This window comes from Leuresthes tenuis, unplaced genomic scaffold (genome assembly GCF_036924035.1).
Source record: "Leuresthes tenuis unplaced genomic scaffold, fLeuTen1.0.hap1 SCAF_19, whole genome shotgun sequence".
NCBI lineage: Eukaryota > Metazoa > Chordata > Actinopteri > Atheriniformes > Atherinopsidae > Leuresthes > Leuresthes tenuis.
In genome coordinates this window covers 11,381,786-11,404,634 of record NW_027325373.1, presented here as the reverse complement: position 1 = coordinate 11,404,634, position 22,849 = coordinate 11,381,786, and the positions used below count along the sequence as shown (strand labels likewise).

General features: G+C 41.7%; 2 protein-coding genes across 4 annotated transcripts; both read left to right on the top strand.

Moving 5' to 3' along the window:
* The first annotated feature begins 1,691 nt into the window (after positions 1 to 1,691).
* Positions 1,692 to 5,961, top strand: ess2 (ess-2 splicing factor homolog). Its single transcript, XM_072372053.1, has 10 exons — positions 1,692 to 2,085; positions 2,646 to 2,814; positions 2,938 to 3,021; positions 3,192 to 3,361; positions 3,824 to 3,941; positions 4,073 to 4,206; positions 4,318 to 4,420; positions 4,889 to 4,998; positions 5,089 to 5,204; positions 5,391 to 5,961. The coding sequence occupies exons 1-10, from the start codon at positions 1,942 to 1,944 to the stop codon at positions 5,668 to 5,670; spliced, it is 1,428 nt and encodes a 475-aa protein (XP_072228154.1). The 5' UTR covers positions 1,692 to 1,941; the 3' UTR covers positions 5,671 to 5,961.
* Positions 5,962 to 7,998: 2,037 nt separating this feature from the next.
* On the top strand, positions 7,999 to 21,205 carry dgcr2 (DiGeorge syndrome critical region gene 2). 3 transcript variants are annotated; one of them, XM_072371255.1, is made up of 11 exons: positions 7,999 to 8,412; positions 14,112 to 14,144; positions 15,086 to 15,208; positions 17,431 to 17,517; positions 17,602 to 17,812; positions 18,142 to 18,218; positions 18,310 to 18,492; positions 18,577 to 18,780; positions 19,161 to 19,313; positions 19,519 to 19,755; positions 19,852 to 21,205. In XM_072371255.1, the coding sequence occupies exons 1-11, from the start codon at positions 8,331 to 8,333 to the stop codon at positions 20,085 to 20,087; spliced, it is 1,626 nt and encodes a 541-aa protein (XP_072227356.1). In that variant the 5' UTR covers positions 7,999 to 8,330; the 3' UTR covers positions 20,088 to 21,205. The 3 variants fall into 3 exon arrangements, with proteins under 3 accessions (XP_072227356.1, XP_072227357.1, XP_072227358.1); XM_072371256.1 differs by lacking the exon at positions 14,112 to 14,144 and having other exon boundaries at positions 8,000 to 8,412; XM_072371257.1 differs by lacking the exons at positions 14,112 to 14,144; positions 15,086 to 15,208 and having other exon boundaries at positions 8,000 to 8,412.
* The last annotated feature ends 1,644 nt before the right edge of the window (positions 21,206 to 22,849 follow it).

The following is a 22,849-nucleotide window of genomic DNA, read 5'->3' as shown; positions in this document are numbered from 1 at the left end:
GACCAGGCGTCACCGTACCATTTTCACTGAGGAACAGCTGGATGCGCTGGAGGAGCTGTTCTTGCAGAACCAGTATCCAGATGTGAACACAAGAGAAAAACTTGCACAGCACACTCACTTACGAGAAGAAAGAGTAGAGGTAAGGCGGCTGTCACAATCAGCCTGTCAACAATAGTGATAATATTAATCTTAACTGAGATACATGGGTTTTAAAAGTGTGAACGTGTTTAATAAAGTTAAAGCAAATGAATGCTGTCATGTGGGTGACAAGTTACACCTGTGGTGTGAAGTTTTAAAGACTAGAAAGGATAACATTTACATTTTGATTGTATTTTGCTTCTTATATAATATTAGCCCATTACTGATGCTTGATAAATGTTTCTAACACAACTTTTCAAAGTGAGCATAAATGAAAGCTACAACTCAATGACGCTGTCCCTTTTCCACAACACAGGTTTGGTTTAAAAACCGAAGAGCAAAGTGGAGACGTCAGAAAAGGCTTTCATTTGTTGTTGGAAACACAGAAAACTAGATTTTTTGCTGTGTATATGGACCCCTGCTGAAACAGATGGAGGCTACAAATATTTTTCTTGCCTCTGCTGTTTGCCAAACCAATTATGTATCCAACAAAGAAAAGCTATAACTTGAAGTAAACAAACTTGGATTTTTTTGTGTCAGTTCTATCAAATGACTGTAGACTTTCCTTGAGTCTAACTGGTTAAGTGCATTAAAGTACTAGCATCATAAGTTATAATTAACACTGAAAGTTACATCTTAAATATGTGAATCGTTTGTTGTGATTTCCACAGATTGTGAAAAAGATTGTGAATCTTTTTTTTTTTAACGGGTGGAGTAACTTTCCTGCAACACATATAATAAATAAGCACAAACATAATATAAATCTAAAAGCTGACAGTCACTGAAAACATTGAGTTAGGATTTAAATGTTTCACTTCAGTGATAAGGCTCTTCTTATCTAATAACTACTAATACAGGTTGTTATTCCATGTCAAACCTCTTTATTTTTGTTTAATTTAATTTAGCTTTAGCTTATTTTCTCCTGTTGAATGGTGAAAACAGAGAAATCACAAATGTTAGAGCCATAGGGGAATTATTTAGTTTGCAGCCCTTTCTTAAAGATGATGCATCAGATTACAACTTTGACCTAAATTACAGAGCAAATTTAGGGGTTTAAAAACATTAGTTGCATACTTATTGTTTTGCTTATGGGGACACACCACCATCTACGGGGCTTTGGTCAGTTTGATTTATTTCAATAGGACTCTCAAGTGAAACTGACACACTAAAGTTGGTCAGTTCCAAAAAAGTCACAAGCACTGAAAATATCCAGGTGGTATTAGCTCTACTCTAGCTGATAATGCCTCACTTATGTATTCTGCTAAATAATTGTGCCGTTTAAATGTGCAGAAGCCTAAATAATGAATACCAAATATATATTTGTTCCAAAGGGCAAAATTATATTTCTAAGTAACCTTCATGAATTCCTGAACTTGCTTGGTAATTGTGTACATTTCAATCCTTCTATGTAAGGAAATTACTCTAATATTTGCAATGAATACATGTAGATTTTAAAAACAAACTTTGAAATAACACAAAGAGGGAATCCTGTCACCAGTATGCTGCCTGAGCTTAACTTTTATACTGGAAATTTCTTTAGAAGCTCTGAGCTTCCGGTGACGTAACTATTCAGCTATAACGTAAGTACGTTGTGTGTACGGTGGTGTTTTGGCTCAAAGTTACCCTAGACGTTACGGTTAGCGACACTCGTGCTATATCTAAAATAGGCTTATCTTCAGTAGGGATTATTCTGAACCTTGTTGGTCAAATAAAAAGAAAACCCTCTTCCATTTCCGCTCAGTGGTCGTTTGTTGTTGTGGGCTCGTCTTTAGCCTTTAGGCTAGCAGGCTAACAGGGTCCACAATGGAGGGTAGCGCCAGCGTGAGAAAAGCGTTGTCTGGGACTCTGGTACCTTCATCAGTCACAACAGTAGCTCTCCGTCAACCCGAGGAGGATGACAAAGGACAATTCAAAAGAAAAGTCCTTGATGAAGAGGAGTACATTGAGGTAAGTGACTGACAACTTGTTTTATTTTTCCGGGAATAACAGACGCGCTTTTTAGCATAGGTTGTTAGCATGACGTTCAAGCAGCTTGGTAGGTGCGTATAATGATAACACCCCTCTTTTGGTGTTAAACCATGTGTTTTTGTTTATTTGTGTTACATACCTACTGAATTGAAATGCATAAAAAATGTTCCCATAGCTGACTGAAGACAAAAAAAAAAGCGTCACCGACGTTATATCCAAAATATTTTGATGCTCTGAATTAAAGTAAAGATTAAACTGGAGATAATATTTGAAAGGGGTCATATCATTATGTGACAGTAGATACATGTGTGTCTTGGTAAAGGACATTATTGTATGTAGTATCCAATCCTCTGGTGCTGCATCAGTGATACCAATGTACAGGTGCAACAACAACCTATGTTATCTTATAAGTTTCTGGTATATAAATACTGTGCCAATTTAATCAAATAGTTTGTGTTTTGTTTTGCAGTTGAATAATTTTCTCATAATAACTTGACTGATGTTGCTAAGTTTTTCTTTATTTTTTTTCTTTCTGTCAGAGCTTAGAAAAAATCATCCAGAGAGACTTTTTCCCCGATGTGACAAAACTGCAAGCACAAAAGGACTATCTTGAAGCAGAAGAAAGCGGAGACCTCGAGAGAATGAGAGAGATCTCCATCCGATATGGCTCATCTTTGAGTAAATCTACACCCCAGTCAGCTGCTCCCTGTGAGTAGAAAGAAACTTTGAAAATGTTTCCTTCTATCTCTGAAGGATTTGTTCTGGTTCTCACAAATGTTTTTTGGCACTGATTCGTTTTTCTCTTTTTTTTTTTGCCGACTTCTTTGCCAGATGTGACTCCTGCCAGCTTTGAGACACCAGTGGGCTGCTCAGGATCCCCCTCTTCCACTTACAGTCATAAAGGTTTAGATGGAGGTATGTGTCAAAGAATTTTAGATCAACTTAGTGTCCATATCTTACTGTGTGCATTTGTTTAAAGGTACACACCTGTGTCCCACTTTAAAATCTTAGTTTTTAGCAGTAAACCCAATGAATGTACACATAGTTGATAACAATTCAACCCTATTCGCATTGTGTTTTCATAGAGAGAAAGGACGATGACAAAGAAGAGAAAAGGTTGCCCTGTCTGGACCGTTTCCTTGCCAAAAATACCAGTGAGGATAATGCATCCTTTGAGCAGATAATGGATCTGGCAGAGGACAAGGAGAAACTGAAGCATGCCTGGTTATATGAGGCAGAGGCTGAATTCAAACAGGTTGGTGTGTGCTGAGTTTTTTGGGTTTTTTGTTCGTTTCAAGGTATAAAGTCATCATTATGGGTCAGGATGTTATCAGTCATCCTCAATTAAAGACGTTAAATCTTTGTGCGCCACCTCTCACATCAAACAAGACTGTCGTTATGGCAGTGGTATGTGATCATGTGACATGCTTACAAGTTGCTACCACTTTTGATGATTCTCACAAAAGTCGAGCGTAGAATTTTCAAGACCGTCCCAATTTAATCAAATAGTTTGTGATCAAATCACTGCATGGAGCATTTTTATTTTTTCTTCCAGCTTAAAAGTCCGTAGCCTTCTGTTGCATCATAACAACGGCTCTGATGGTTACACTTTGATAACTGTTGTTTGATTTTCTGTGTGGTGGCAGGTCACCACTGACAGTTAGAAAAATATGAAAACACGTCTGATCTTTTTTTTTTTTTTTTTTTTTTTTTCCAGCGCCACGAGGAGAATCTTGCATTACCGTCAGTGGAGAAGGCTGCTCTTGAATGTGTCAAAGCTGGACTGGAGACGTGGGAGTACAAAGCGAAAAACGCTTTGATGTATTATCCTGAGGGTACGAAGATCAAACTTTGTTTTCCTTCTTTCCTCATTTCTACCTTAATGTCCATTAGAGGCATGACATTTGCCCAATTTAGCTGCGGGAGGAGGAGAGAAAGTCATTTTTTTTTCTCTCTTGTTATTTAGGTGTTAAAGACGATGATGCCATCTTTAAGAAGCCAAGAGAGGTGGTTCACAAGAACACCCGTTTTGTTGGAGATCCCTTCAGCAAAGCACTCAACAAAAGCCAGATTCAACAGGCAGCAGCTCTGAATGCACAGGTATATATACTAATATGGTGATTCGTCAAATATCTGTCAATTAATTTGTTAATTAGTAAAAGAAAAATTGCCTGAATGATGCAGTTATAATGTAGCTTGTTTTCTTTGCAGTTTAAACAGGGCAAAGTGGGGCCCGATGGCAAAGAGCTCATCCCACATGACTCCCCAACAGTGAACGGATATGGTTTTGAAAGGACCCCTTCTCCTGCACCTGGTAAAGTTTTATTCTCAGAATAGTAATTTAGTAAAAAAAAAAAGAAAAAACAACACATTTTTCTGTCAGTTTTAAGATCATTTCAGGATTTCACTTGGTCAACTTAAACTAGCTTAAGGTTAAACATGATCCCATCAAGTGTCATGTGTTTGTCACTCAACCACTTTTAGTTCAAACACAGCTGTGCAGAATAAGCAGTCACCAGTTTAATGCCTGACCTGGGGGGCGGGGGAACCATACCTTATTACTGTTGTATTATGACTACTTTTTTGTTGCATCAGCTGTTAAGACTTATGTGTTTCTGAGTGGGGGAAAAACCTCCCCAGGAACACATCAGCAGTTTTAATTACTGTCACAAGTCATTCTTATCACATTTTATTTGCTGGCGTTGAGAAACTTCAGAAGAAGATTTTTTTACGGTCACATCACTACTGCACTGTATTTTTCTAAAATCCTTTGTTCCTTCAGGCGTGTCTGAGTCACCTCTGATGACCTGGGGGGAGATTGAGAGCACGCCTTTTCGTTTGGATGGATCAAACACGCCGTATGTTGAGAGGAACCACGGCCCATCATTTAAGGTACCGAACATTCAGCGTCGGATTCATTGATTCGTTGCTTTCTATTTGTTTACATTGTGAAATGTTGACAATATTTGTCGTTTCTCAAAGATTCCCGAACCAGGAAGACGGGAGAGGCTGGGTCTGAAAATGGCGAACGAAGCTGCCGCTAAAAACCGTGCAAAGAAACAAGAGGCATTACGAAAGGTCACAGAGAACCTTGCAAGGTGACGGGACTAAATTCTTCTGATTATATCTTTGAACAACCCCCTAAACCTGTCAGATTGTTTCCTTTTGATCAAATATTAAGTTGGAATGAAAGGTTGTGCGTTTTGTAGCTCAGTATTCATCGGTGCCTTCATGAAGAAATGACCACAATGAACTAACAGAGCACCTCAATCTTTGTGTTGCAGTCTCACGCCCAAAGGTCTGAGCCCGGCTCTCACGCCGGCCCTGCAGCGGCTTGTAAATCGGACATCCAGCAAATATACAGACAAAGCACTGCGAGCGAGTTACACCCCTTCACCCTCACACGGTATCCCCAGCTGCAAGTCTCCCTTCGGTGGCCCGGTCACTCCTTCGGGAACACCGACACCCATCAAAGCCAAGACACCGAGCTCTCAGGACCTTACATCGCTTACAGACAATCTGCTGCAGCTCCCCAAGAGACGGAAAGCCTCAGACTTTTTCTAAGAGAGGTCCCTCTCTGCTGGGATTGTAGAAAACAAGAGACATTTTATAATGTGAAGAATTTTATTGTAACCAGTTTTCTTAATTTAAAGAGAGCACATCTTTTTTTCCTGTTGGAGGATGGGATGGAAAACGGTGTACAGGGGACTGGAGACTTTATTAAAGGACCATTTGTTGCAATTTAGTGCAGATGAGTTCATTTACATCACTGTGAGATGTATCTGGGTGTTTAATATCTTTTATGAACAATATCAAGTGTGGTTTACTTAGAGTCACACAAATAAAATAGATCATGAGACTAAAGTTCATCATTCTCTGTTACATATTGGCTTGTCTTTTCACCTTATAGCTTGACTCTCTAAAGTCGCTGTTGTGTTGAAATAGGACAAAAAGCGGGGCTTTGGTGATCTATACATCCCTTTTCTAGAAATCTGCAAACACGCTGGGCGTTTATGTCTTCAGATATCTGGAATGAAATAAAAGAAATGCCTTCTATCACTGGATAACATCACCAGACAAGTTAAAGGTTTGCGTTTTTCCATTTCATTTCAAAACTACACCTACACGTCTATACGCACCACTGGAGTGATTACCGCCGCCTACTCGAACACCACAATAACTGCAGGAGACGAGAACACCATTTAAATCAGATCACTGAACTGCTGTGGTCTCATTACATCCTCAGTCTGCAGCCCAGATACTGTTACAAGGCAAAAATGCATTCTGAATTAACCAGAACTTATTTGATTACTTGTGAAATGTGCTTTGATCTCACAGTAAATGACTAACATAATCTTAATAACACAGTTTGTGTCTTGAATATTTAATAAACACACTGAAAAGTCACAGTGAAAGCTGCTCAAAGTAAGTGAGTCCTTAGTCTTGTTAAGTCAAAGAACTACTTAAGCAGGAAAAACCAACACCAAATGTTTCTTGAGTTGCTGATGGGATGAACACAAGGATGATGGGGATTTTAAACAGCTCCTAACACTGAACTTTGTCAATACCTCTGAAATGTGACGGTTTGATGGCCCTGTTCAGGCCATGGCATGAGATCCTAATTGGCTAAAGGTTACTAGTTGGATTTGGCCAAATCCTAAGCTTTTTACATCCTCTGAGCTTCGGAGCAGGGAATACTGCCCTGACATGCTCCTGAAGTTCACTGACCTCTGGCTCTGCGGTTCAAAGCAGTCCAAAACCATGTTCATTGGTGCGCACTGCCCCTTTCACCAAAAAACTTACGTGAAACTGTTGTGGAATCTTTTGCGTACTTCAGGTGTGCAGCATTTTCATCTTTTTGAAGAGAAGTGGTTTCTTTTGTGACCCTCCTCCATTCTTCCTTTGTTATAATGGACAGATTATTTTGCATAGTACAGGCATTTCTGCAGGTGCTTTGTTTTTCGTCTTGGTTTCCCCTCTCAGAGGTGCATGCTAGGCTCATTGCAATTTTATATAATTCACTTTATCGTTGAATAATAAACACTGAGCTCTTCACAACTGCTTTTGTGGCTCATTCCAGTATCTACAATGTTCCCTAATGGGTCCTGAGAAATTGGTCTACTAAAGGCACCGACCAGTCCTTCCCGAAAATACCAGAGTTTGTGCGCATTTTATTCATTTATTTACTTTATTTTTATTCAAAGGGGAGTTTCTACAAGCCATACTTCTAATCACCCCTCTTTCAGAGCTACCGTCTTAGGCTTTGGTAGTCCTAAAACTGAAGGGTGAAATACAGGAATACCTGTGCAGACTTTAAGGAAAAACGTAATCTTTACTTACTTCCTGTTTCATTTACAGTGTAGAAGTAACGTTTTGACTTAGTGGTTGCATGACTTGCTCATGTCCAGACACTTTACAAATCATGCGCTCCTTGTTCCTGCTTCAAACTATTGTTAATATATATTTCTCATGCATGATGATAAGCCATATGACACATTCACAGACCAAATAGCATACTTTTGCATTTTTGGTCAAAACCTTTTTTTAATTAATGTATGTTCATTAATGACAATCCATCTTTTTCTTTTTGTCTTTTCAGTCACACTTTTATTAGTCTTAGAGTGGAAAAAACACACAGCCTGTATTTTCTGGCTGATAAACTGTTGTTCAGTTTGAGTCACAATATCTGTAGGGCTATCAGGATTTGGTGTCACATTGGCCATCATCGATAACATCCGCTTAGTACAACCATGGACAGTAATATAAGTTGTTTTTCTCATTATGAATCCAACGAACACACTCTTACACACACGCGCACCGTGTGCCAGTCGGTATAATCCGCTAAACTCCGCCCCGGCAGCACCTCCAGCTGATGGCCTGCCTGTGTCTTGCATGTTTGGAATTGTTGTGATGGGAGGCCGCAGCCATCTTGGATGAGCGCCGCTCCGCACCGAGCAGCAGCGTAGGACAGACGACGGTAACGGCTGAGCCAGCTAGCTAACGTTAGCCGCACGAACAGATTAACCACAATCTGTGTCGCTGTGCAGTCCGACTATGCTTCATATGCGTTGTTTTGTTTCGTTAGTCGACGCATTAAGTGCGTGAGTATGGGCACAAAGTGTCTTAAGCGTGCATCGTTGTAATTAAGAGAGGGCGGCGGCGTTGCAGATCCTCGGTATATTTTTAAATTTCTGGATAGAGGAGTTACTATGAATGGCGGATAAATGTTGCCGAAGGCTGACAGCAGCAGTTTCGTCCTCTTCTCTCTTCTCTTCGTCCTCACGTTAACGGACCCACCACGGACAGGTAAATAAAACCCAAGTTGCTTTTTTTCCCTTCTCCCCTGCACCGACACTGCTGTGTGTTCGAGTACGGAGTGGTAGAAACAGACAAGAGCGCCATGTCCGGGGCAGAGGCCTGTCGGACAAACCAGTGACTCCGGTGGTGTTTTTAACCGTGTCCCTGCCGCCGTTTGACCGCCTTGCTGTGGACTAAGTAGCTGCTTTTACTTGTAGAAGTAGGCCTACTTAAACAGCCAGTCGACACTCCTAAAACAGAGAGCAATTAAAATCAATGCAAACCTCACTGCCTAATATTTTATTTATATATCTATAGATCTATAGATATATAAATAGGGAACGACACTAGTTTACAAAGTATACACAGTCACACATAGATCTAAGCTAGCCTGGCGTGTTGAATCCAATGCATTGGGAAATGATGCTATGAAATATTCTCGTTTAATAAAATCGGGGACTTCATCGTTTTTAACGCAGGGGTTTGTAAACAATTTAGTTTACCTCTTCTTGCGTCTGTAATTTTAAATGCAAATCAAACTAGCTCTTGCATCATTTAGCATAACTGCCATTAAACGCATCAGACCACACATTGATTGATTTTAAACTAATACACACCTCTGAAAACGGGGGAAAAAAAGAAACCCACAACTTGCTGTAAGCTCAAAACCCCTTTTAAGGACATACATAGTGTTTATTTTTGTTGAAAAAAAGCCCCTCCATCTACCATCCTCTCCTGTCTGTACTTGCAGCTGTTTTATGAGCCGAACAAGGAGATCATTTTTAGGTTTCTTGTCTTAATGGGGGGGCCTGCACCCCTGCTTTGAACGAAAGCCTTTACATGGCCTTTTAAGCGGCAAGAGTGCAAATGCATCCTGAGGTTTCCTTTAGGCTTGGTCTTGTGATCCTGCCAATTGTGTGGATTAGAGAAACTGTTATCAGTTCAGCTCAAGGATAAACGCATTATTGTCTGGCTCCAACTCCAGAAGTGACCTCCTGCCTTGAAAACAAATTAAACACAAAACAGTGTGCATTTGTGTTGGGGTTTGATTCTCTAGCAGCTCTTTGACCATTTTAGGGCATTTATTTTCAGTCAGATTTAGTGTGCGATCAGCTGCAGTTGTCAGAGAGCACATTCACAATTTGGTGAAATATTCAGGAGTAACTACAACAACTTTTGATTTATATAACTTGAGTGAGTCATCTGAAAGCTGAAGGTTGTCCTTTGTACACCTTTCAGCCTTGCACTTTATCCTTTTGCCTGGACTTCATTCAGTGCATGCTTTGAAACCACAGCTTGTTGTTTGGATGACGATATTTTGCACGGTCTGTGTCACAGGGTGTGTTTGTTTGTGTGTGTGTGTTTTTTTTTTTTCAAAGCTCAATACCCTCTTGATTTGCCTTTAATTTTAAAAAAAAAAAATCTCACTCAGATTCAGCAATCTGCTGGAGTCTCGCAGGACTTAAAAGCGTAATGAAACTATCACTCAGACCTCCTCTCATGTGTAAAAGGCGCTTTAATCTGGTAGACGTGCCCTCGCATATCCACATGAACGTTAGATGTCTTACGCTTGTTCTGCAAGCAAATAATCCTTTCTTAAAGGTTAAGCAGCAACACCTCTTTTGCTTGATGTTGTGCATAAACCATCATATTTCTAAATTACTTATGAAGATATGTAGAAAGTCTTTTGTTTTGTACGACCACATCTGAATCCTTGCCAGTGAGCGTGGCAAACTAAATGATAAGAAAGCCCGACGTAGCTCGTCTCTGTTCCCTCTTCAACACATTTGAGGCGTTTTTAAAAGCCAAAATAGGAACTTTTTTGGCCAAGTGATGCTCTTCAGGGTGACTCATGGATTCAGTTCCTACAGAAGGCTGATGTGTGTGCAGTACATGTGACAAAAGTAATATCCGACCTACACATGAGGGAGCTCTCAAGGGGTTTAGTGGTTATGTGCTTTTCCTGCGGTTGTTTCGGTTAATTCCTAAAAGGCTGGATTTAAGTTTTGAAATGCAAATTTCCCCCATTAAATTGGACATTCAAGTAAAAGAGGCTCAACACAGGCCGTATAAGAAACATTTTGGCAGCGCGACTACAGCCTTATTGACCCTAACATTCCCAAAACCCTCATCGGTTTGAGCAAACAGTCAGCTGAGCTCTGCTGATTGTCAGCAGAGTTGAGCGACTGACCTGTGCGACTCTCACGGCTGGATAAGTTGGTGATTTTTCAATTTATATCAGGCACAGCCCCTCTGTTGCCTATGAATTCTTATTTATCGGATTTGCATCTCTTAGATATTACTAAAGTAAATGTTTGAAAAAAAACAAGTTTTAACTGGAGCATCCCCCTGATATAGAGCAAAGTTATTGCTCTGTTGGGTAAGTAATGGATTTTCAGATGCACTATTTCCTGCTGCAGGATGCTGAGAGACACCCCTGACCTACAACACATTTCTGGCTCAGAACAAAGTTGTTGTTGTTGTTTTTTTTCATTCGCAATGATCTGCAGCTCAGTGACCAGCTTGGTTGAGCAATTGAACGTGTTTGTAGAGGAAGTGAAAGTTGAATTCATCTTCACATCGTGAAAATGTCTCTCTCAAATGTTTCTTAAGCTGTAAGCTTATTCTCTCTGTCTGTCTTTGGGGTGCTGACGTCTGCGGCCCAGTCAGAAGCGGTAAACTGTAAACTGATAATCTCACAGTGTCAATTAGATGCACAACCTGCAGGATAGAGTGCAGTGTCGTCCGTTCACGTTGTCAGTTGGCACACCTGAATACTAGAGGTAGAGCTTTACTGAAGCGGAAAGTTTCAGCCAGCAGAGAACTAGTGATAAACCTGCCAGTGCATGCAGTCGGACAAGGCTTCAACTGGCTTGTTTTAGCATGTATATTCTTGTTTAAACCCCCATTGAAAAATGCTACTTTTGGTATAAAAGTTATTTGTTATCATTTTATTTATTTTCTCTGTACATGAGCACATTCTGACCTGTAACTGTGGAGGCTTTCGTATAAAAGAAGGGAAAAAATGGATGTGGCTAACGTTTTGGTGACATGCTGCATTTCTCCACCTGAAAACCGTTTTTTTTTTTGCCTCTGTGAGTTTTTAAAGGAAGCTGACCTGCACTTCTGTCATCCACACAGAGGGAGGAACGGCGCTGGTTTAGAATGTGAGATTGTACAAAGAAGACGAATGCCTGTACCCACTCACTGCTTTTGTCAGCAAACCTCAGTGTTGAATCATCAGTGACTGGAGATTACGCAGCGTGTGCACAGGGCCACTTCACTTTGCCATTATACTTCAGTTGGACTGAGTTGGGACAGCCTCATAGTCTTTATCGTATTTCCCTGTTGATTATGTAAGAGCCACACAGAGGCATTTTGTTTTTTCTCTTTGTAGCCAAAGGTCACTCATTTGTGTGACGCATCACTAATTTCGAAGCTTGTGAGAGACATAGCCTCAGTAAGAGCAGGTTAAAAGGTTTGGTTTATATCTTTGTACTGCTTCTGTAAGGTACCAAACCTGCAGTGAACCAGATCAAAGTTCAGCATTTGGTTTACTCTCTGAGCGGAGCCTTCCAGCCTTCACATAAATTGGGCTGAAAGCTTGAAAGTGGCTGTTTCTAATTGTGCCACTTGATCTTATCATAAATGTGGTCCTTTCGTAAATTCTTAATAGTCCAAGCATGTACCAGCACACCATAGACAAGGAAGCCATTTAAAGTAGAATACAGAAACACTCTTGAAACTGGTTATTAGGATTTGAACTATTAAGTATGAGGTCATAAGCCACAAATCAGTTGGTGCACTCAGCCCAAGAGGGCAGATTAGGAAAAAAACACAAATAAAAACAGAGAAAAACCAGTTGAAACATTCATCACAACATTCAGCACAACATTCATCATAAAATTTTTGGGTAGACCTCATCCTCAGAGCATGAAGCTTAAATGTTCTTTTAAATGTTATTTATTAATTTTATTCCATGATGCTATGAAACAACTCTGTTTAGCAGAAAAATCCAGAATCCTGTCAAATTGTCAACAGCCAGCCATCCATTTTCTATAAAATGAATATAAAACATGAATCTAAAACTTTATCAAAAACTCCTCGTTCCTTTCCTCTTTCACCATCGTGCATTGTGCAAATGCTTTTCTTCATACTGGACCTTTGATTTAACCATGAGCCAAAAACATCAACCGCCTTATAACACTGAAGTGCTGACATGAGAGGGAAAGATGAGCGCTCAAATATGGCTGTTTACTCGCTCAACCACTCCGCACCAGTCTCTAGGAAACAGGGCATTACGACGACTCTCTTTAATTTGAAGCTGTTATAGATCAAGGATGATTTAATCTGGCTGTTCCCCGAGCTGTGCCTTCAGCTTGTCATATCTGATAACCCAAGGCCGCTGGCGCCTGAACACGTTTGGTTCTTTGCTCTTTGCAGCAGCGCAGGTATCAGAAATGCACAGAAAGCATGAATACCGACGCGTGCAGTCTGCCTTGATTGAAAAAGGAGGTGTACGTCCTCGCTATAATAGAGATATATTTACATAACTATCTCACTGAGCATATTGAAATGTCTTTGAGGGCCATAAGCTTGCAAACATTTATTCTTTTATAAATATAGGCATGAATTATTAATTGTCTTCAGTAATCTATTTAAACTGTGGTTTCTAATGTAGTGTTTGGGTTTGACCTACATTCAGGCCTAATAACGCCTTCAGTCCCAGGAGACAGACCGTTTAATGCGTCTGAATCCACTCAGCGTCATTAAAGTCACGATGACGCGTCTGCTGAGAACTCTTAAACCTTTCGGCTCAATGATCCAGTCGGTCTTCAGGGAACGGTTCACCTTTGTTCTTCCTCATCAGTTTACTTTGCTAATAAGCACGGCATGGTGTAGCCGTTGGGCTCGTTAAACTAACCACCCCGATGCTGCTTAAACCCTGATAGGGTTCAGGTCTTAAACAACCTCAGTGTACGTACAAACACTCAGTTTTTATTTAGTTCATCCTGTCAGTGCTGTCCAAGCTGATAAAGCAAGGTTTGTGTTCTTTGCTGCAGTTGAAAATGATAATAATAATAAAAGGCTATGTTGTGTGTAACGTGAGAAAATAGGTTTTATGATGGTGTTTGGACACATTTGTCTTAAAACCCAATAAAGTGTTGCACATAAAACATTAAATGACTTCTGATTTTGAGGGAAAGCATAAGCACTGTATATCCTTGCTGGCTTGATAATTATTTTCAGGCAATTTGTTCGACAGTCGATTTTTTGTCCACTTTAGCAGCGGTAGACGCCATCGGTGTACGTTTAGTGGCTTTGGGCTGTGAGGGTCACCATAGCTCAAAGGCTAGTTTGTGTGGGGGTCACCTGAGATGGTTGGGACACAGATAAGCAACAGCCACAGCCTTGAAATAGCCCGGAGCTTCTTTTTTTTTTTTAAAGTAAAAATAGTGTTTCCATATTTGTCAGGCGAGTGGGTGACACGGCTCCATTGTGGGCACATGCAACCACCTGTCCTCTATCAAACGGATCGCTGACAGTACGGGTTAATAGAGCTTTTTGAAGACGCTGCTCAGCACAAACCGCATCTACAGTGAAAGTGTTGATCAGGCGGGCTTTGATCAGTTAAATCGCCTGGTGAAATCAAAGCGTTCCCACAAACTGGTTACCGGTGGTCACTTTATTGTTTCTGTTTGTTTCAGGTTCACGGCTAGCTCTGGCAAGATTATTGTCAGGTAAGCAAGCAGCTTGTTTCCTTAGTGTAGTTTTCGTTTTGTTAGGATATACCAGCAGCTCCAGAACTAGAAAACCTGATTTCAAACGTGTTTATGTTGTAGTCAGAACATCTTGCAGTAAAAGAACTTCTCAATAGTGGAGCCATTACCAAATATTCTTAATAAATGTCCTTTTTAGAGCACTTAAAGTATTTTTCCACAAAATAAAATAAAGGGAATAGCTCATTGTTTAGTCGTTTTCTTTTTTTGTGCTGGACCTGTTCATTTGTCACATGACGGAGTATGAAGTTGCGTTTCAAAGGGACAAACTGTGGACCTTAATGTTGGATCAGCTGCAGGCCGAAGGCTGCTGCTCCCACTTGTCTTTGTAACTGAACTGAGCTCGATGACATGTTTACAGTCGTGGAACTGTTTTATCTTCATGGGTCTGAACTTGTGGAGTTTGATAAACTGTTCTTTGAAAACAGACGAAAAAGCAGTTAAGATAAGGCTTGTCTAAAAATGTGCGTGAGAGGAAAGGTTCTTCCTCTGGAAGAAAAACAACAGCAGTCGCTGGCTTTAAGTGTTCGATTTGTTCTGTTTTCTCCTCCTTTGCTGCCTCACTATATTAAATGAGGGAGTGTGTTGACGGAATGATTTTCAGAGTGTTTGTGCATATATGTCAATAAATGTAATCAGTAACAATGTGGTGTCCAGTAGCAGCTGATTCTGTTAGAGTGGTCCTCAGTTTACTGTTTGTTGTCACAACAAACGTTAGCGATGTGTTTATTTATTCATTACACCAGATTTCCACCCCGTCTTCACCTAAGATTTCATTACTTTCTCAACTGCCTTTGAAGCTCACTTGGGATCACTCGGCATTTTCTTGTCTTTCTCCCGTCTGAAAAAAGGTCCCGATCACGTGCACATTTAACCACACAAACGCTCCTGTTGTTTTTCAGAGCAACGCTGCAGCCCCGGGCAGTTCGCCTGCCGCAGTGGGAAGATGCAGTGTATCCCGATGTCCTGGCAGTGTGACGGCTGGACAGCGTGCGAGGACAAGAGCGACGAGATCGACTGTCCCCGTGAGTATATCTCACTTAAGCGCTCCCACACCCACGTAAAACACTTGACTCGTTTCTTGAACGCATCACGAAACAGCATCATATCAGATGTTTTCATACATGAATGATACAATCACAGCTTTTCAGCTTTAGATGCTCATCTGATTGAACATATAATGCCTTAAAGATACAGTTGGGTCTCATCGAGACATACAGGAATAATTCTTGACTTCATATGAACAGTCAGTACAAAGTCAATACTCACTGAGCTGCTGAACAAACTGGTTACATTCCTAGTGTATGTCTAACAGCACTGCCCCCCCCCACCCCCCATGTTGTTATTCTAGAAGTTTTTCCTCTGAACACAAGATATTTTATCTTTAAACAACGCACAGAAGATTAAAGCATCAATAAATGTCTCTGTTAAGAGAAGAAAGAAATGAACTAAAGAAAAATTGAAGTGCTCTGGATACATTTTTTTTTTTAAATGTCGTCCCTTTGGGGGGGGGCTTAAACATCAGCTCATAGTGCAAGAGTAAAACATGAGCTCGTAACATTAATGATTGAATTATTTATGTAAAACAAGACTTTGATAAAAGAGAGCTTGAGAAGATTTTCCCTAACGTGCTCTTTCCGAGCTGATGAGCACACACACAGGAGACACACATGGATGCACTCCACAATGTTGGAAACAAAGTAAAGCAGTGATGCCTGTCTGTGAAGTAACATTTGGGGGGGTAAATAGCCGATGTTGGCTGCTTAAATAGCCACAACGCCTCTGTAGCAAGCTTAGAGTGAGCAGTTTTTTCATAACGATTGGACGTGCTTGTTCTCATATGAGATTGCAAACGTTAGCTGTTTCTGGCGAGCACGTCTTAAATGGCAGGAAACCTCCCTCCTTCACCTTTGAGCCACAGCTATCTGCGATCCCTGCCCTTTCTGCCTCTGACGAGTCATCGCAGACAAAGTAAAAACTTTGTCAGCTCATACCGCAGACGCTACGAAGGAAAGGTTTTGAAAGTGCGGTCCACCTTTAGACTACCACTCACACCTCCCCGAAACATCCCAGTCCGGTTGATTTTCTTTTACCAAACACATGCGGTTTAAATTCTACAGGCACAGAAAAAAATGGTCAGTAGTCGCCACAATCAATAAACAGGAAGGACTCTGAACTACGAGTATCAAACAGCAGGAGGAGGCAGAGTTAAACTCTTATTGTGTCCTCATGTGTCTCTGTTTTTGTTTACAGTTGGTTGATCTCTTGAACACTGCATACATGTTGTAGTGCTAAGCCTTTGACCAAAATCCCTTTGTTTTCCCCTTAAATCCACAAGACTTATCCCCAGATCTCTACCCTCATAATGGGAATTATTGAAAGGATTGAGCACAGCATGTGACCTCCATCCTGAAGCGGTTGAGCATGCTTTAAGTGTTCGCTATAGGTCGACAGCTGATTCAGGTTTAACACTGAACTCATTCTTCAATCATGTCAATGTCCTGCTTAACTGTTACTTTGGCGCAAACGTAACGGGTGTATTTGAAGGCGGATAAATGTCGTGAAGCGACTGATCTGTTGGTTCACAGTGTGCAGAAAAACGGCGCTTTCATAAAAGCCTGAAAAACCCAAACGGTGTCTTTACATGCCTCAGCACTGGATTATTGTTGAATCAACAGCATGTATGAAAATGAATGCTTCTGTTTGAGATTATCTCTTTGTTGAATAACACAGACGTGGTGCGAGCCGTCCCAGTTCTACCAGGTCGACAAATACCGGATCAACTTTTCAGCTTTATAAATGCCGAGTTAAAAGAAGAAAATACTTTGGAGAAGTAAAAAGAGGATCAAGTGTGCTGGCGTTTGCTAATTTGACTGCGTGGTTCGTGCTCTACAACACATTTACTGTCAGAAAATCGCACCTCTTGGTTCCCAGTTCTCCTCCATTTTTCTTTTAGGTGTAGATCAAAGTGCTTCACAAAACTGAACTGACAGCATTAAGGTGAAGTAGTTAACTGGAATATCTGCTTGTGACTCATGTTGGCATTCAAGTCTTCTCCAGAGTGGAGATCATGCCAGATTTGAAGCTCTTTAAACTTTGGATCATATCTCCAAGAAGGTCAAATCTGCACACTGTGCTGGTCCATCTGCGAATCTAAACCCTCCTCATTAATGAACATATGGTCCAGAGAATTTATTTGTATTGCCAGTAAATGCAAGGGAGTGAAATTTTGTTTTGATTTTTGCAGCTCCAAAGGAAGAGAGGTTTCGTTTTGGGAATGGACACGACCAGGTGGAAGATGTCATCGGTGTGGCTCAGCCCGTGCGCTTCAACAGTAAGCATTCCTCTGTTTGCTCCCAGCAGCTTGTAGTCGGAGCTTCCTCCACCACAGCTGTCAAAGTTTCCTGCTTCTCCATAGAGAAATGTCCCAGCGGGTGGCACCACTACGAGAAGACGGCGAGCTGCTACAAAGTGTACCTGAGGAACGAGAACTACTGGCAGGCTGTGGATACGTGTCAGAAAGTCAACGGCTCGTTGGCCACATTTGTGACCAATGAGGAGCTGCAGTTCATACTGAAGATCGAGGTGGATTTTGACGACAATTTCTGCGAGCGCAGAGATCAGTGCAAGTGAGTAGCTGTCTGAACTCATGCTGAAATCACCTCTGTCTTATTTCACTTACTGAGGTCAAGCTCTAGTGATTAAAACATCCAAGTGGCAAGTTGAGTCCCTGACTCATTAAACTGAAGCCTCGCCGACCTAATTTAGTTTTCATGATATGAATGTGAAGAGGATGTGTCAGAGGTCAGGGAGCAATAGGATTCTGTTACTGGATGCACGCCATCTAGTGGTGAAAAAGGAGTTAATCCTGAAACCCAAAAAGGAGACCATTAGAGGCTGTAAATGTAAACCATGTGGTATTTTCTGTATTGTTTTATTTTTTAATGTTGTTTGTCAGGTTTTGGGTGGGCTACCAGTATGTGATCACCAATCAGAGCCACTCCTTGGAGGGCCGCTGGGAGGTAGCCTATAAAGGTAGGAAACATTTGAAGTTTCAAAGACTGTCTGTGTTCTGTAATGTGAGCGTGTCTGTGAGTCCGTTGTCAATTGTTGTGTTTGTCAAAAGGGTCCATGCAGGTGTTTTTGCCACCCGAGGGTCTGACAAAGTTAGGAGAGACCTCCTCCTCGCAGGACAACGTCTTCTGTGCCCAGCTGCAGCGCTTTCAGATCAAGAGCATGAATGACCGAGGTCTGCACAGCTGGCACGCCGAGAACTGCTACAAGAAGTTCCCGTTCCTCTGCAAGAGGAGTATGTGCCCCTTTTTTGTAAGGTCAAAGCGGTTAAAGATGTGCGTTTTGGACGGTGTCTTGATGTTGCATTACCTCTCCACAGGGCAAACATGCGTGGACATAAAGGACAACGTCGTAAACGAGGGCTATTACTTCACCCCGAAAGGAGACGACCCGTGTCTGAGCTGCACGTGTCATGACGGCGAGCCGGAGATGTGCGTGGCTGCGCTGTGTGAGCGGCCGCAGGGCTGCCAGCACTTCCGCAAGGACCCCAAAGAGTGCTGCAAGTTCACCTGCCTGGATCCAGGTACTCCCATCATATACCTCTCCGACGAGGGGCGCCTTTCTTTTTCCGGCACATTACTTTACCTGCATGTTGTGACGCGTGTAAGAACAGTCGGTCCACAGTTAGTCTGCACTCATAGTGCCATGAGATGGAGTTACTAATAACCGTGCCGTGTTTAATTTACTGTATTATGTCACAGTTTTCCATCCACATATACACAATTATTAAGAGATGTTGAAACATATGTTAAAATGAATCATTACAGTTCCAAATGTCATCTGCTGTTTAGTCCAAATTGGCATTGAACAGTGTTTTGAAAAGCAAAAGAAGATAAATCTGTCTTTATTTTCCAGGCCTGAACTCAGAGGATGCCACAAATACTCATTATTGTTTCTCCTCAGATGGAAACAGTCTGTTTGACTCGATGGCGAGCGGGATGAGGCTGATTGTGAGCTGCATTTCGTCCTTCCTCATCCTGTCTCTGCTGCTCTTCATGGTGCACAGACTCCGTCAGAGAAGACGTGAACGCATTGAAACGCTGATCGGAGGCAACTGTGAGTGTGACACCCATCAAACACACCAGCCCTAAATGATTTTAGCTCTTTCGTTTCATTTAGCTTTCAGGTGGTGCAACACACAAAACCTGTGGTCTTTTTTTTTTTTAAACAGTCAGCTCTAAGTGGTCTAAATGGAGTAGCTTCATTAACCCTCTTATCCAAGTGTTTGCGCCTTCATTTGTAAATGTGTTTATTTCCTCAGTGCACCACTTCAACCTCGGCAGACGAGTCCCCGGCTTCGACTACGGCCCAGATGCTTTTGGCACCGGTCTCACACCTCTGCATCTGTCTGATGATGGAGAGGGAGGGGCTTTTCATTTCCAAGAGCCTCCTCCGCCGTACGTGGCCTACAAATATCCCGACATCCAGCATCCGGACGACCCTCCTCCTCCATACGAAGCCTCCATCAACCCAGACAGCCTCCTCTATGTGGACCTTGGTAGGCGCACATCCTTTCTCTTGTTGTTTGTGAGCCTTTTCATGAGCAGAGTGTTAAGCTCTCAGCATCCTCTCCGCTCTTTGTTGTTGCCCTCAGGACACAGCGGGGTTCCCATGGTTCCAAGCCAGATGAGCCACGCCATTGGAGACAGGCTCCAGACCGATATTCCCAATGCCTCTGGTCCCGTGCCAGATTCAGCACCATCCTCTCAGGAGAGGGAGGACTCCATAGATAGCAGCACCCTCCTAGTGGGGCCTGACACGCCGACAGATGGCCACGCCCCCACCCCCATGCCCGCAGACTGCGCCTCCTCCCTCAGCACCGTGGTATAGGACCTTCAAGCGGTTTGCAGGGAGCTACAAACGCTTATTACCCGCTGGTTGAGGAAGGTCATAAGTGTGCTGTGCACTGAGAGAGGACACAGCAGACTGTTGTCATTTAATGCTGTCTGCAGGGAGGACACTTAAAGTTTGTACAGACATATTAGAAGGCGGAGCAGCTGCTTTCGTTGAGGTGTAACGGCAACAACGGTTCTCTTTCTGAAGGGGTCGGTCCTTCACAGTGTGACATCTGAGGGAGCAGAGAGGACTGATTCTGCACAGAGAGGAGAAACATTCAGGCTGAGGTGGCTGCCCTCTCACTTCTAGTGCTGACTGAACAAAGCTCAAACGTGGCCTGATTGGTTGAGACACCCCGATGTAAATACCCCCTCAGGTCCATGCCCGTTAAAACTGTATTCCCTGTGTGTCTCAGTCCAGCAAAAAGCACAGAACGACAGAGAAACCAGCTTTTGTTGCGTGTGCGCTTCATGTTTGCATCATATTTTTAAAGTGATGCATCTGTATTGATCTCCAGGCTACAGCAACATTTACACTTTCTAGCGCAGCATGACCCAAAGTCCGATTTCTATTTGCTCATATTTGCCCCCCCCACCCCCGGACTTTATTATCTGACACATGAATCTGTCTTCCAGATTTATAGCACCGATTTGCAGGGCGAGATGTTTTGTAGTTAAGAGGTTAACCTTGTCAGGAGGTACGGTTAGTTTTCTGCTGTTGGGTTTTTATCGGCCAGCGTTGACAAAGCTTCAGCTATCCGAAAGCTTGTGACTTCAGATCAATATGACTTTGGTATTGTGTTCTGTTTGATGATAATTTATGACTGCAGGTTGTAATCTTGGTTGTTTGTGGGATAGATGTAGGCTGATTATTTTTTTTTTTCCCTGTTGATCAATGAAGCGATGAAGACTTTTTGAAGTGTATGTGTGGAGATTAGGGATGTTGTTTCTGTCTTTAAATTTAAAAAAAAAAAGAAAGAAGAAAGTTTAAAATGACTATTCTAATCATTAGGTCATACATAATCATGTGAATTATGTCTTTGTTGTTACTTTATCATCAGCAGGACGGTGGGTTACTGAACTTGTTCCTCCATTAAATTAGTTGTTTATTTGTGAGGGAAAATGATCATTGGTCATGTTTGGATGCTGCCCGTCCATCGCTCTTTATACATCTGTGATCTCAGTCTGGAACGTTTTCACACTGATGGAGATGATGTTGCTGATGTCGAAGGGTCTGTGTCTTTTCTCGTTTCTCAGCGCGATCGCCATTTTCTTTTTTTATTTAAAAAAGAATGAAAGAAAGCATTAAAAGACGAGCGTAAACTGTATATTTGGAACAAGTCAGACTACAATCGTTCGATTCCGTCATGGATGAATTTTATAAAGCCGGGAAAAGTTGGATCGTTGGACCGGAGAAGCTCCTCCGCCACCAGCATCCAAACCTGCCGATCGTCGCCTCCAAAAAACGGCCGTCGGTGTGTCCGACTGCACATCTCACGTTTGAATGTATAACACATGATTTATATATATATTTTGTGCTTATATTAAAGCTCATTTCCCCTCTTCTTTTTTTCTTTTCTTTATTTTGGTCATTTTTGCATCGACAATCCACAGTGGATTACCCAGCAGGCAAAACCATGTTTTCATAGACTGTTGAAAGTGTGCATGTATGTTTAAAAAGTACTGGTTTGAATTTTTCTTTTTCTTTTTCTTTTCTTTTCTTTTTCGCACCAACTTGTGTTTTATTTCTCAGTCTGCTTTGTGGACCTTTGGTGCATGTTTTTATCTTTTTGGCATGCTGAGAGACTTTTCTTTTTTTCTTTTTTTCTTTGAAGACATTTTTAGCTCAACGGTGTACAGTAGGTTCAAAGACTCCTGTCTGTAGTTCAGTATCTCTGTATGCTTTGAATAACTGCCCTCCACCCAAGCTGCTACATTTATGCAGGAGTTTTTGTGCCAGACAGCAGTGGTGTGAGATCAAATATTTGAAAAGGGGGGGGTTTGAAATGTTTTAAATGTAATACAACTAATGCTACATTTCATTGTCCTTTATTTGATAGCCTTTAAATTAAAAAGGAAAAAAAAATGCTTCACTTGCAGAGGGAGATTGTGTTTTTCTGAGGTCGATGTACATCTAAGCAAACGGCTCATGCGTCACGTGAACTTCACGCTGACCCTCATCAGTGGCGACATTTAGCCGCTGTGCGAGTTTCCATCGAGGAAATTCCTCCACCTGCGGGGGACCAAATGTCAAAGAGGATTAAGGTGGGATTCCGGGAAATCCCCCGACAGCGAGACGTCGCTTGTGGGTGAATCCAATCCAAAGCCGTCAATAGATTCAAATGATTTAAAGGAAGCAGATATAATGCACCTCGCAAGTGACTCATAAGGCGGAGCAGGGATGGTGATACCCAGCTGTCGGTGAAGAAAAGAGGCTTTGTTCACACGGGCCGAGTAGTGACAGAATCGCCATCTATTCCTGGATGGAAGAGACACTTGATACTGAGCTGTTCAGTTCACAAGTTATGATTTATTAGGCAGGAAAGAAACTATTTCTCAAAGATTTTCTATTATTTCCTCATCGGTTCAGGCTCGTTCAGATTTTTAACATCAATGTTGGTGTATTTTTTTTTTTTTATATTCACGGTGTGTCTCTGTCTCCATGGGATATTAATGTGGAGAGCAGTGCTGGGGAATAAAAGGAAGAAAACTTAAAAACCAGATTAAAAGAGGGATGAACATCTTTTCTTTGCAGCC

Excerpts from the sequence above, each read along its gene's own strand:
- ess2 (XM_072372053.1), top strand. The coding sequence starts at position 1,942 with ATGGAGGGTAGCGCCAGCGTGAGAAAAGCGTTGTCTGGGACTCTGGTA. Across the intron at positions 3,022-3,191 it reads TCATAAAGGTTTAGATGGAG|AGAGAAAGGACGATGACAAA; the intron begins GTATGTGTCAAA and ends GTGTTTTCATAG. Across the intron at positions 3,942-4,072 it reads TTTGATGTATTATCCTGAGG|GTGTTAAAGACGATGATGCC; the intron begins GTACGAAGATCA and ends CTTGTTATTTAG.
- dgcr2 (XM_072371255.1), top strand. The coding sequence starts at position 8,331 with ATGTTGCCGAAGGCTGACAGCAGCAGTTTCGTCCTCTTCTCTCTTCTC. Across the intron at positions 15,209-17,430 it reads CGACGAGATCGACTGTCCCC|CTCCAAAGGAAGAGAGGTTT; the intron begins GTGAGTATATCT and ends TGATTTTTGCAG. Across the intron at positions 19,314-19,518 it reads AACGCTGATCGGAGGCAACT|TGCACCACTTCAACCTCGGC; the intron begins GTGAGTGTGACA and ends TTATTTCCTCAG.